At 42.8% G+C, this 14,354-nt stretch overlaps 1 protein-coding gene across 3 annotated transcripts in view; it reads right to left on the bottom strand.

Annotated features, from left to right (window-relative positions):
- Wsb1 (WD repeat and SOCS box containing 1) overlaps nt 1-13,801 on the bottom strand; it is a 16,195-nt gene extending 2,394 nt beyond the window's left edge. The window contains exons 1-7 of one of the 3 annotated variants that reach the window (XM_005349427.2): nt 13,477-13,801; nt 7,745-7,913; nt 6,409-6,677; nt 4,425-4,556; nt 2,973-3,073; nt 644-816; nt 99-212 (exon numbers count right to left, since the gene is read on the bottom strand). In XM_005349427.2, the coding sequence (XP_005349484.1) occupies nt 99-212; nt 644-816; nt 2,973-3,073; nt 4,425-4,556; nt 6,409-6,677; nt 7,745-7,913; nt 13,477-13,516 (998 nt within the window). In that variant the 5' untranslated portion in view covers nt 13,517-13,801. Of the gene's footprint in view, nt 1-98; nt 213-643; nt 817-1,157; nt 2,110-2,972; nt 3,074-4,424; nt 4,557-6,408; nt 6,678-7,744; nt 7,914-13,476 lie in introns of those variants that run through there. The other 2 variants (XM_005349430.2, XM_013347380.2) reach the window with 2 other exon arrangements.
- Nucleotides 13,802-14,354: the final 553 nt, after the last annotated feature.

Here is a 14,354-nt window from a genome sequence, read left to right as displayed (position 1 = left end):
AAAAAAAACAACAACAACAAAAAAAAAAAAAACATGCTTTCATTAAGAATGAAACCTTTAGAAAGTATGAATAGTCAAACGATACTCCCGACACTTACTTGTCATCAGCAAGGCTTGCAACATGCAGTCCATCATGACTGAAAGACACAGCTCGTACCCATCGGTCATTTGCTCCTCCAGCAAATATCGGAGTAGGCGGGGGAAACAGGTGCCTGGGGGCAGAGACTTCTTTTCAGCGGGTTTCAGAATCAATTCAAGAAACAAAATGGCCTTGGTATCGAATTCACTGACCTTTGAATAAGATTTAAAGTGGGCCTCTGATACAACTAAGATGGGAGAAAGTTGTTACAGCTGAGCTAAATGTTAACAGGAAACCAGGGGTACAGTAACCGTGCTTCCCAGCTAGAACTGCCAGCAAAAGCAAGGGCTTTTTCATAACATTTAAGTCCAACTTCTGTTTAATAATTTTCCCAGGCATGAAACTCTAGTATATTACCATTTCTACAGAATCAGACATTTAATACCAAGACCCACCTAATAACAGCCATATTTATCTAAAGCTTTGCACTATTCAAGTGCTCACATAATTTTTACTTTATGAGATTGCTAATTGTACATTGTTAGGGATTCTAACTGTACTCACCCGAATTCCATCAGAATGTCCCCACTGTGTGGATCCCAGACATACACACGAGTATCGTAAGATGCAGTAGCGAGCAAAGCTCCATCAGGAGAAAAGTCACAAGCTACAACATCATGGTGATGCCCTTCGAGTTTCCTTATCATGGTGTACGTATCCATATTCCAAAGGAAAACCTGCAATAATAAAAAGGCAAATGTTATAGCTTCATTTAGACACACAGAGGACAAAGGGGCATATCTTAAACTACAACTGCTACTTTAATATCACATTGAATTAATTACAAATTATAAGTAATTTAAAGAATATGCTCAGTGTCGTAGATTAAAAATCAGTCTTTAAGTTAATTAAAGCAAACATGCAAATTTCTATTTCAAATGTTTCTGTTAAATGTTAATTTAAAAAATAGGCCTAAAGGGAAAATAAAGGCAATGCAATTTAACCAATGAAATCCATTTATTCCAAAACTAATATTAACTAAAATATATGGTAATAAATAGGGTTAAGTTTTACAAACCCCTTTCTCTTTTTTCCAGAAACTACCAATTTTAAAAATATATACAGACAGAAAATGTAATGTTAGCAAATTGTTACTCCATTGGCATCTCCTTTGAGATAATCACTTGTTTACAATAGGCTTGGGTCACCACCGAGAGCCTAGGAAGAGAAACAGATACTGCAAGAAAAGAGAATTTTCACAGCCAAATGTAATTTTGTTGGCAAACAACAAAGATGTTAAACTACATTACAAACGAAAATGCTATTTTATGAAAATAATGTATTTAATTACAATGCTTTTTTGTAATTAGCAGTCTTATTTTTCCAAACTGACTAGAATCATTAGTCATTTTCAGCATAAAAGTTAACTTAAAAATAAGATTACATAGAGTCTAAACTGTGCAGAAGGTTCTTTTGCTGTTTTTTTTTTTTTTTTTTTTTGCTTTGAAGCAGTGTCTCACCAAGGTATCCAGGCTGTCCTTGGATTGGGATCCCCTTGCCTCAGTCTCCTGAGGAGCTCTAGACCGGATTCTAATGCTTACTTCCTTTCTGCACACATTATTTCCAAAGGGAAATAAGTATAATAATAACTGGGTCAATGACTTAAGGTACTGCCAGCATCTTAAATTCTAAAAAACAGAGGAAGCACTCAAAAACCAGTTTCTTTACATTAAATTGGGTTCACTTGTCAGACTCAATTCCATCAACTGGAAAATCAATTTACTCAGGAGTCTGGATTTTACTGTGGGGAAAATTATTTTTTTTAAAGGAAAAAAAAAAAAAAGAAAAAGAAAAGAAAAGAAAGAAAAGCAGAAAGTGGACATCGACCAGCACCTGTGTACGTACAGTACACCTTGCAGCCGAATGCAAGGTTACTTCATCCTATGGTAAAGGTCGCCCCCAGCCCGGTAGCCAGAGATGCCACTCTTTCTGCCCAGCTAACACCATTGTGCGCCTGTGTGCGAGTGGTGCCAGCATAACCTCAATCACACCAATATTGCTGCCACCACCTGTGACAGGAAAAGCAAGAAGCATATGGAAAACACACAGCCTAAAATAGCAATGTAAACATCTATCTTGTTTTATGATTAAAAAAAAAAACAAACTAAGAACTAAGCTATTTGTTCTAAACTTCTAACATTCACAACTATCATTTTAACATACTTTTTGGCAAAATAAATGTGTTTTATCTAGCCACAACCCCCACCCCCATCAGTGCAAAGCGTGCTGTGATCATTAAACGTTCTGGAGATAGGCCAGTTTCATACTCAATGCTACTGCTGCGCTCTCCACATTACCCTGACTCAGAGCTAGGAAACTGACAGCTCACTGACCACACACCCCAGTCACTACTTAAGCTGCCAATAGCAAGCAAGCTGTAAAACAATGTGCAGCTTCATCTACGATCCACTCTAGCACATAAATGATTGCTAATTTTATTATGTTTTTAAATTACTTTTTTTTTTCAGTTAAATGTCCAGGATCAGCTGGGACTCAACTTAAACAAAACAGCAAACTGGACAAAACAAAAACAAAGAAAATAATTAGCAAGGAAATATCTTAACATATGGACTAGATCTTGTCTATCACATAAGCTTTCCTAGATCTCATAAAAAACTAACTAACCTTCATTTTATAAATATCTCTAAAAGCAATTCAATTTCTCAATTCACAAATAACTAATTTTCTACATGCAAATTTTCTCCATCATGAAATAAAGCATTAAGATATTCATGACACCGAGCACAGACTTAATAGGTTACTTAGATTCAAAATGATTAAGCATACATTATCATCCATTTCACAATACATGAGCAAGAACTTTGACACATACTGCTTTACTGGCTCCAACTGAACACAGCATGGAGGAGTCAGGAGAGAACGCGCAGCTGTACACCCAGTTCTGATGGCCCCGCAACACTTTCATCATGTTTCCTGAACAAAGAAACATCCAGTCAGGACAATGCACTTCAAATCGGTAACACCGACATGACTGTAGTCTACAGTTACCATAAACTACTTTTATAGCTGAAAAAAATATAGATACAGATAGATAGATACAGAGCCCTTCAATATCTGCCATCTGCCTGCCCACCCGCCCACTCTTCCTCCCTTCCTCAGTCCTTCCTTCCAGGCAAGGTCTCTCTATGGAGCCCTGACTGGCCTTAAACTCTCAGAGAGTAGTATCTGTTGCTTGATAAAATTACATGAGAAGGGAAACACTACTCAGTAGTCAAGAGCACACTCTGAGGTGATACCCAGCATCCTAACTGACAACTGCCCTGCAACTCAAATGCAGGAGATCAAATGCCCCTGGCCTCCTCAGGCACCCATACACACCCCTACAAGATCCACATGAATAAACATGAAGACAAATAATACATCACATAATGTAAAAGCCAGGATGCTAATCTATGTCTTTAATCTCAGCACTTAGGAGACAGAGGCAGGTATTCATTTGTGTTTCTCTCCAACAAGATAAAACTTTGTAAGCATCAAGATACCATGTTTCAGAAAAAAAATTGAGTTCACCAACATACTTTTCTGTGAGATTAGAGGAAAAATATCTTACTTTTTTAATAAAAGAATTTATGATCTATACTTACCACCATTTAATCATGTTATAAATCCTGGTTTGTAAATTTGGCCACAATCTAAATTTTATTAGATGACTGAATTTGTTGCTTAAACTCTCACTTAAATTTTATTCTAAAATTTCATTTATTTAGTGCTTGTTGAGTGTTTTGGCTGCATATGTCTATGAACTATGTGCATGCAGTGTCCACAGAGAACAAAAGGTGTTGGGTCCCTTGGAACTAGACTTATGGATCTATGGTTGGTTTCTGAGCAGTGTCAAAATGGTTTATTATTGTATGTTTGTTTAATCTGTATTTTTGTTTCCCAAATATTAAACAAAAACAGAAACCTTGGTCACCAAGCCATTGGTTTGTTTTTCTGATAAAGTATCAGGCTAAGTAGCCAAGTTTGGCCTAGAGCTCTCAATTTTCCTGCCTCGCCCACTAGAGCTATGATTACAGGTGTGTTGCAGGGTGGGGCAATCCTGTGATCACTCTCAGTAGTCACATCAAGTCAGGTGTGGTGACACATGCTCTAATTCCAGCACTCAGGAGATAGGCAGGTGGATCTCTGTGAGGCCAGCCTGGTCTACACAGAGATTTCTAGACTAGCCAGGACTATATAGAGACCCTGCCCCTAACCCCCAGAAAGGAAACAAAAACACCTCACTCTCTTACATAGATGGAACCAAGAAAAAAGACATACATACCATCATCTTTGAGGTCCCACACGCGAAGAGTTTTGTCTCTTGAAGCTGATACAAGGATTAAGCTCCCATCTGGAGCAAAAGTTAAGTCTCTGACCACTTCAACGTGGTCTACCAAATTAAGGAGGAGCTTTCCTAAAGGTGATTGAAAGGAGGAGACAAGATCAGTATTTATCTCCTATTTTTGTAGTTTTGTTACCGTAAAGAATGAACAGACAGTCTTGGGTACCCCTAGTTCTATGAAGTAAATTATTTCACTTACTAATTACTGGCTACTGTTACTTGTGAGGATTCACTACTTAGGTTTTTAAGTAATTTCCTCCCAAGATAACAAGCCCTGCATTACTAGATAAACGTAAAAGGAACTACTAAAATGCAGGCACACCCTTGATCAAATGAGCACCAAGAAAGCCCTGGACACTGTCTATTCTAAGTGTTTGTACAGCATGACTTTATTGTGTGTCTGAGGACGACCTGCTGCCGCTGGTTCTCTACCACGTGGCCCCTGTCAGGTGTGGCAGCAAGCACGATTATCTGTTGAACCTCACCAGCCCCCTGTATGTCTTTAAAACAAAATCAAAATGTCAACTTTCCTCTTTATTTCCTTGGCCTTGGCCTATCAAATGCCACACAAAATAAAACCTCACAACGTTTAGAATTTTAACATATCTAAACAAAAAGAGTATTTATTAGTTACTGGAAGTTTTGCTTTAAGGTAAACACAGATTTTCCCCTGAGCACCTCCCTCACCCTTGGTGGAGAGGTTGAACTATGCAGTTCATGCTGCCTTCAACTTGCTATGTCTACCAGACTGGCCACAGAGCCTTTTCAGTGCTGGGAGCACAACTGTGTATCACCACAATCGGTCTGGCCGGGCGATGGTGGCGCACGCCTTTAATCCCAGCACTCGGGAGGCAGAGGCAGGCGGATCTCTGTGAGTTCGAGACCAGCCTGGTCTACAAAAGCTAGTTCCAGGAGAGGCTCCAAAACCACAGAGAAACCCTGTCTCGAAAAAACAACAACAAAAAAAAAAAAAACAAAAAAAAACCACGCTCGGTCTGAACACTTCTTTTTTAGTTTTTGAGACAGGGTCTCTCAATATAGCCCTAGCTGACCTAGAACTCACCATGTAGATCAGACTGGCCTCAAACCAACAAAGATTGGCCTGTTTCTGTCTCCTGAGTGTTGGGATTAAAGGGGTATACCACCATACCCCACCTTGAACACTTAATTGTTCAAAGAATTTAACTTATCTTTGAAGACAGGGTTTCTCATTTTTCTGTGTAGCCTGGAACTCTCTCTGTAAACCAGGCGGCTCTCCCTGCCTCTGCCTCCTAAATATTGGGATTAAGGGCATTTGCTACCACACACGGAAAAGAATTCAAATTTCCAACCCCTAGACATTGGATAAAGAGGTTAGATATTATTAAAATCCCAGCACTCGGGAGGCAGAGGCACACGAATCTCTATGAGTTTGAGGCCAGCCTTGTCTACAAGAGCTCCAGGACAGGCTCAAAGCTACAGAGAAACCCCGTACCAAAAAAACAAAAACAGAAACAAACAAACAAAAAAAAAAAAACCAACAACAACAAAAAACTGGGAGGTGTGGCAGCCAGCTGCAATCCTAGCACTTAGGATGTGCAGTCAGGAAGAGCAGAGTTAAGGTCATTCTTCACTACACAGCAAGTTTAACGCCTGCATGGGATACAAAAAACTGATTTCCCTCAAAATCACTGAAAAAGCATGCATGACATTTTGCTGAGTCATAAACTAATTATGAGTTTATAAATACAACCCATACATGTTTTGCATACTTTATCAAGTATGAACTCTATATTATTCTCCTAAACTAAAACTATGAACTAAAGACTTAGAATAATTATAAAGATACAACCAATCCCACTTCTCTACCATAAACCCTTAAATCATGGATTCCAGTGACTATTATAAAGTAATCAGATTCACTTTTGAAATTATAAATCCATACCTGTATATACATCCCAGATTTTGATGCGACCATTGTTTAATCCCGTGGCAAGGAGTAGCTGATCCTGTCCAAATCGGAAGCGATGCCATTCTATATTAACACAACGGCTCTGTTTTTCTGGAACTGAAGACCCAAAAGCAAGACTCCAGACTATGTCTCCACAGTCTATAATGTGTTCACGAGGCTTATTTTTCTGACCACCATTACTATTTTGTCTCGTCAATTTTTGACAGCTTGAATTGGCAACATTCTTGGAACCATGTAAAAGACTGAGGGGGAAAGATTGAAAATGAATTCTTCTTTATATTATACTTCTATAGACACTAATTGTTAACACTTGTTAAATAGCTTCAACAAAACTCCAACACTTTCTACAGATCGGAAAATTGGCACTTGAAATAGACGCCAGACAAGTTCAACTCATGAAAACTGTTAGCGGCAGAGAAAAATCTTCAATAAAAAAAGCAACATATTGCCAGGTGGTGTTGGCACACACCTTTAATCCCAGCACTCGGGAGGCAGAGACAGGTTTATCTCTGTGAGTTGAGGTCAGCCTGGTCTACAGAGCAAGCTCCAGGACAAGCTTCCAAAGCTACAGAAGCCCTGTCTCGAGTTCCCTGCTCCCACCACCCCCCCACAAAAAATATTTTAAAGCCAATCTGGGCCACATAGCAGGACTATCTTATTAAAGAAAAACCTGTTCATATACTAACTACTGTTAAGCAATAAAACGTATGAAATCCAAAGTGAATACAAAAAACTTCACCTAACAAAGATCTGACACAGCAGGACATAACACTAATGAGAGGCACAACCTGTCTTTCCTTACAGATACACTTAACAGGAGAAAGGGTGTAGGTTAGTTGGCGAAGTATTGGCTCCAGCATATGAAGCCTTAGGGTTTAGTGGGGGAGGGGTGGGAGCATAAATGTCTGAGAAAAATATTAAAACACTCTACAATGTACAAATAAAGTCCAGACTTTGGTCTACACCATGAGGTCATCTGCTACCACACCCACCCAGAAAATTCTTTTTTTTTCCCTTTCCTTTTTGAGACAGGGTTTTTCTATTATGTAGCCCTGGCTGTCTCAGAACTCACTGTGTAGACCAGGCTGGCCTTGAACTCAAGAGATCTACTGTCTCCACCTCTCAAGTGCTGGGACTAAAGGGATGCACCACCATGGGTGGCTCAGGCAATTCTTTACAGAAACCTCGAATGCATGGATTCAAACCACAAACAAACTTGTTACAGTCTATAAAAGAAAACTTAAATATTTTATTGCTCAACACCAACAGACAAGAGTAAATTCTACAAACACAAAGAAAGAAGTCTTACAAGTTCTTAAGGCACTGGGACCACGGGACAAGCTTCACGATGCGATATCCTTGGGACCACGCAAAGTAGGAACCGTCCGGAGCGAAAGCCACAGTCCAGTTCTCACCACCACATTTCTTGTCAAAAGGAGCTGCCGGAGCTAAGAGTTCCCCTACAGTACGCGATCTCACTGAAACAAAAACGAAAACAGGGTATGATATATACCAACAGTGGATGTGAGATGGCCCCACGTTACTTTGGAATTTGACAGTTTTCTCCTTTTCTTTTAGACAGGGCTCAGCGGGCTTTCCACCCACAGAACTTTAGAGATAATTAGCTGTAATAAAGTGGTTTTCCAATGCAAGATTAAGGATGGCAGCAGTGTGGTGGGCACACCTATCTATCATCAGCACTTAGAAGGCTTAGGAAGGAGGGCGAGGAGTTCAAGGAAGTCAGGGTCACGTGAGACCTTGTCATAAAGTTTCAGGAGGTGGGGGTGGGACAACTTGGCTTTGAGACCAGACTGGATTATACAGCAGACCTGAAGAAAGTGGAAGGGGAATGAAGGTTTTATGAACCCTCATGCTCAGCAGTTGCTCTTGCTAGCAACAGAAGCCCTGCTTTCGATCTTCTTCACAGCACAAACCACATCAAGAGGATTGGAATTTCAGCTACATGGTCAGCTCAAAGCCAGACCAGGTCACAAAAAAAAAAAAAAAAGTACATACACAGTCTTCCAGAAGGCTGGGACTCTGTCAAAGTAATTTTTTTTTAAGAGCTAGAGGGAGGGAGGGCTGGAAGAGTTGCAAGAATGCTGCAAAGAACCTGGATTTGATCTCTAGACCCACATGGAGGCACAGCACCTCCATGGACACCAAGCCCGGATATGGTACACATATATACACGTAGACAAAACAATCACACACACAAAGCAGAAAAAAACAAAAAACAAAAAAAAAACAAAGATCAAACAAACAAACAAACAAATGACAACAAAAATGGCCCAATGGGTACATACACCTGCTGCCAAGCCTGACCACTTTAGTCCCAGACCTACATGGGACAAGGGAAAAACCCACGCTCACAATTTGGCCGGGCGGTGGTGGTGCACGCCTTTAATCCCAGCACTCGGGAGGCAGAGGCAGGCGAATATCTGGGAGTTCGAGGCCAGCCTGGTCTACAAGAGCTAGTTCCGGGATGGGCACCAAAGCTACAGAGAAACCCTGTCTTGAAAAACCAAAAAAAACAAAAAAAAAAACAAAAACAAAAAAAAAAACAAAACAAAACAATTTGTTCTCTGACCACCACATGAAATAACTGAAATTGAAAAAGGGCAGAGAGAGGGCTAGAGAGATGGCTCTAAGGTTAAGAGCACTGGTTGCCCTTCCAGAGGTTCCGAGTTCAATTCCCAGCAACCACAGGGTGGCTCATAATCATGTAAAATGAATCTGGTGGCCTGCAGGCATACATGCAGGCAGAACTCTGCATACATAATAAATAAATCTTCAAAAAAAAAAGGCACAGGGAGAGCTGGAGCTCAATAGTAGAATGCTTGCCTAGAAAGCATTAGACCCTGGTATGGGGGCAGGGAGATGATACCTTTGTGTTGTGTACTTCATCAGTACAACTAATCTAACACCTAGCATGACAAGTGTTCAATTAACATTTACTTAGCAAATAGGAAAGCACAACTGTGTTCCTGCCCAACTTGATCTGTTAGCAAAAGAGCATAGTTTAAAACCCCCCAAAGAAGCCTGATAGCCATTTTCTACATTATTCTGAAATGTTTTTCCTTGTATGAAAATAACCATGTATTTTCACTAAAGAGAAATAGAACTGGGGCTGGAGAGATGGCTCAGTGGTTAAGAGCATTGCCTGCTCTTCCAAAGGTCCTGAGTTCAATTCCCGGAAACCACATGGTAGCTCACAACCATCTGTAATGAGGTCTGGTGCCCTCTTCTGGCCTGCAGACATACATACAGACAGAATATTGTATACATAATAAATAAATATTAAAAAAAATAAAACTACTTTGTTTAAACAATACTTCCAATCGTTCCTTAGATTACAAAAAATCTAGTCCATTTTCTATCTTTTCCCACCTTAATTAGTTCCACTACATTTTTCTGGATAGAATCCAGTTAGTAGTGGCCCTTAGAAAAGTGGTACCCAGAACTGTACCCTGCACTTTCCAGTGTGGACTTGTCAAAGTGATAGATAACCCTCACTTACTCAAAAGTCAGCAACACAGCATAAGCTCGCACTCATTCAACTGGCAGTCACACGAGTAAAAGATTCACTAGCAGGCGAGCCTCAGATACCTGCAGAATGGTTTCTCCATGTATAAACTTCAGGAAGAGCAGTTACAGGCTTCCTGCATTTTTCCAAGCACATACTATTACATGATCATTTCATTGGGGTTGTCTTTATCTTCCCAGTTTCTCTTAAAAACCGGGATTCCAGCCAGGCAGTGGTGATACACACCTTTAATCCCAGCACTCAGGAGGCAGAGGTAGGAGGATTTGAGTTAGAGGCCAGCCTGGTCTACAGAGTGAGTTCCTGGACAAGCCAAGGCTACACAGCAAAATCCTGTCTGAAAAACAAACAAAAAAACCTGGGATTCCTGTTAAATTTCCATCTATTAGCCAAAATTTATGAATATTAGTAGAAGGGACCTTGTTCACCAATAAGGGAACTAAGTTTTAAAATTCTATTTAAAAAAAAAAAAAAGAAAAAAAAGAAGGGGCCAGGCAGTGGTGGCGCATGCCTTTAATCCCAGCACTCGGGAGGCAGAGGGACAGGCACCAAAGCTACAGAGAAACCCTGTCTCAAAAAACCAAAAAAAAAAAAAAAAAAAGAAAAAAAAAAAAAGAAATGGAAGTATCAATTTAAGAGAAAACCTCCAGGTTAATCTAAGTAGAATACTGTATTTCTTACACAAGATTTTTCAAATCCGTACTTTAAGGAAAATAAAAACAAAAACTCTGGCCACAATCACGTTTATCCTCTTCTTTATAAAGTATTAATATGGGCCGGGCGGTGGTGGCGCACACCTTTAATCCCAGCACTCGGGAGGCAGAGGCAGGCAGATCTCGGAGTTCGAGACCAGCCTGGTCTACAAGAGCTAGTTCCGGGATAGGCTCCAAAACCACAGAGAAACCCTGTCTCGAAAAACCACACACAAAAAAAAGTGTTAATATAGAATTGGGATGTGGGATGGTGAAACACCAGGAAACAATACGCTAACTCAGCCTCAAACGCAGGAAGTTCCAGTACCATTACAAACACTGTAAACAAATGGTCCAGTCAGTGGTTCTCTATCGACTTCGTGCTTCCTTGTTGGTTAATAAATACATCAAATGATTCTTTATACTTTAATCAGCTGTTTTAAATACTCAAGTACTGCCTAGTAAAACATTATTAACCTAGAGTAAGGTTTGCACTGAAGTGCTAGCATCATAAAAAAGTATCTCCTGACGCCCGACTCCGCCTCAGCACACTGGGCCTGAAACACACCACGCTGTCTGCACAGGATCACATCCTGAGTCACCGCTGAACCAGGCTAACCAGATTTCAGTTCTTCACATTCCTTCCCCCAATTTCATAACCAGAAAGGAAGTGGGACAGTGCCTTCTTAGAGCGGGCAGTAGCTCACGGCAGCTATGTCCCTGTCCCAGAATCCTTTCATCATTCATGAGTCCTGCCTCCACTTTCAGCACGTACAGGAAAATCCCAACTTGACAACAATTAACACTAGGAGTGAGGGCGTTTTATTCATAAACATCAAGCTATACACAGAGACAAATGTCTAACCTTGTCTCCAAGTGACACTTCAAATACAAAGAAAAACTGGCTTACAAAGTCCAAATGTGAAGACATTTGGCATTTAACTTTTTATATTACATCCTAGAAATAAGGAGATATAAAAGTGAAACTCTTAAGTAATAAGCAGCTATTTAATGAATGGTCCTACCCTAGCAGGTATTCCAAGAAGCACTATTTATTCCCTTAGAAAGAGGACAAGAAAGTTTTCAAAGTACAGCTAAATGTACAGTGTTATGGTATAGAGGAGGAAAAACCATTTGTCAGATCACAAGAACTAGAGGGCAGGAGACACAGCTCCGTGGCAGAGTGCTTGCCTAGAATCCAGAAGGTCCTGAGTTCAAGCCCTACTGCTACTAAATTCCTTTTAAAGATCTGAGTTCAAAACACTTAGTTCTAAAACACAATTAAAAGGCAGAATTTTTATGTTTTCTGTGGCTTTAACATGGTTATAAAACTAATATTAAGCCGGGCGGTGGTGGCGCACGCCTTTAATCCCAGCACTCGGGAGGCAGAGCCAGGAGGATCTCTGTGAGTCGAGACCAGCCTGGTCTACAGAGCTAGTTCCAGGACAGGCTCCAAAAACCACAGAGAGCCGGGCGATGGTGGCGCACGCCTTTAATCCCAGCACTCGGGAGGCAGAGGCAGGCGGATCTCTGTGAGTACCTCTGTGAGTTCGAGACAGCCTGGTCTACAGAGCTAGTGCCAGGACAGGCTCCAAAGCCACAAAGAAACCCTGTCTCGAAAAACAAAAACAAAAAAAACTAATATTAAAGTCACTGGCTAATCAGCCACTCAGCTTCACCCTTCAGGGAACAGCCCCTCCCCCAGCTCTGTTGCTGGCTATTTATGTATAGAAATGCATTCACTTGAGCTTCTCACACTTCCTAGAAATGCCTCCTCCGAACAACTGGCCGATCATACACTTCAGGAGCAGGAAAATGCCAAGGCTCCATGCTCAGTGTCCACGACCTTTCTTTTCTTTTCAACTGGATTTCACTTTGTAGCCTTGGCTACTGGAACTGCCTGCCTCTGCCTCGAGTGCTGGGCCAACTTTAAAAAAGAAAAAGGAAAGGGAAAAAAGTAATGTCAGCGTCCTCTGAATTCACTCAATCTCATTCAAAGGCCTCAAAGGCGGCTTCTCAAGAGGACTGAAATAATGCTAAGTGCTTTAAAGGCACTGGGCAGGTCTGGCCCACACCCTTCCACCCCCCATTGTCCCGGCTTCAGCCTGGCACGTGACAGGGCTAGCCCTTTCATCCCTACATCACAGCCCTCCTTCTCACACTCCACCTAGCCACACTGCTCCTCCCGGGAAAGAGCTAAGATGTTCCTCCTTGGAACCCTTCACTTTCACGACGCCACCCTCTAAAACATAAAAGCTTTCCACGCGGCTGGCACCCCTTCAGTTTCCTTTCTCCTGACTGACGGACGGGGAGCGGGTCCTCCTACAGCACCTCAAGACACAAAAGTTCGCTTCTTTTCCATCACATATTTAAGAGATCCTAAGATAAGCCACTTAGCCCATGCTAGCAACCCTCCCGGTTTACTGCACACCCAAGCCCTAAGCCGAGAGAAGCCCAGGATCTCGGACCCTCGCCGAGCTGTGCTGGTGACACTGGGGTACGCGGGGCGGTGAGCGTGGTCCAGCCCGGCCTCACGGGAACTCGGAAGGCCAGCTCTGAGACGTGGGTCCATTCACTCCCGGCCGACGCCCATCGTGGGGCCGCTTCCTCCCGCCAATCGGCGCCGATCCTCGGCTCTCCCCGCTTTTCCTGGGCCTCAGCATCGGACCCCCGCTTCTCAAGGGCCTTGGCATAGGATTTCCCGATAACCTCCCCACCCCCCCCCCGCTTCTCCCCGGGCCCCGGCGCCAGCCCCTTCGCAGCCTGCCCTCCGTTCCCGCGCTCCCTCTCCATCCTGGGCCTCACCGATCTCTTTCTCGTTGACCCTCGGGGAAAAGCTGGCCATCTATGGGGCACAGTCTGATTCCGGGAACGCGATTCGGACGCGGCGACAGAGAAGGGACTCGGTGGGGGCTAAGGGGCGTGACGCGGGCTCGGTCCTTCCCGGGTGCAGGGAGCGAATCGAGAGCGCGGGCGGCCACTGAGGACTGCCCGGGGAAAATCACTGGCAGGCCTGGGACCGAGCCACCGGGTCACACTCAGACAAAAGAGCCGGCGCGTCTTTCACTCACAGACACACACAGCCAAGCGACACCTCCGCAGTCAAACCTGACACTGAGACAAGATGGCGGGCGTCACCGATAATATCCTGGAGGCGGGGTGTGGTGCGTGACGTCAGACGGACAGGCCCCGCCTCTCGACGGAAGGGACGTGATCATCTGGGCCCACATAGTGGCGTGAGCCCTCCTCCACCTGCAATTTGCAGGCTGTTTCCAAGTCGAAGGCCCTTGCAAAGGACAAGCAGAGGCTTGTATGTCGCACATGACCGTACAGAAAAAAAAGCCAAATAGACGTTTCAGGTGCTTAACTCCATTTAGCTACGTCCCTGGCTCCTCGGTGATGGGGAAGTGGAGGTTGCATTGTTAAAAGTGATACGAAGTTAGAATGATGATGCTCCATTTCCCAGGAAGTGAGCCCGCTGCTTTTAGAAAAGACTCAGTTGTTGATGGTGGAGTCCCACGGTAGTGGGGCCTCCTGAGACCTCCCCAAGTCTGCTTCTGTTCTCACTGGTCCCTAAAGTCAAGCCTTCTGAAAAGCTGGCCAATATCACCTCCACATCAGAATCTGCCCTTCCGTAGAAGTCTGGGTCTCTGGAGACAGATAGCTATCCTCGTCAGAGAGGA

This window comes from Microtus ochrogaster, chromosome 7 (genome assembly GCF_000317375.1).
Source record: "Microtus ochrogaster isolate Prairie Vole_2 chromosome 7, MicOch1.0, whole genome shotgun sequence".
Taxonomy (NCBI): Eukaryota; Metazoa; Chordata; class Mammalia; order Rodentia; family Cricetidae; genus Microtus; species Microtus ochrogaster.
The sequence above is the reverse complement of the archived record's forward strand: the minus strand, read 5'-3'. Positions and strand labels throughout refer to the sequence as shown.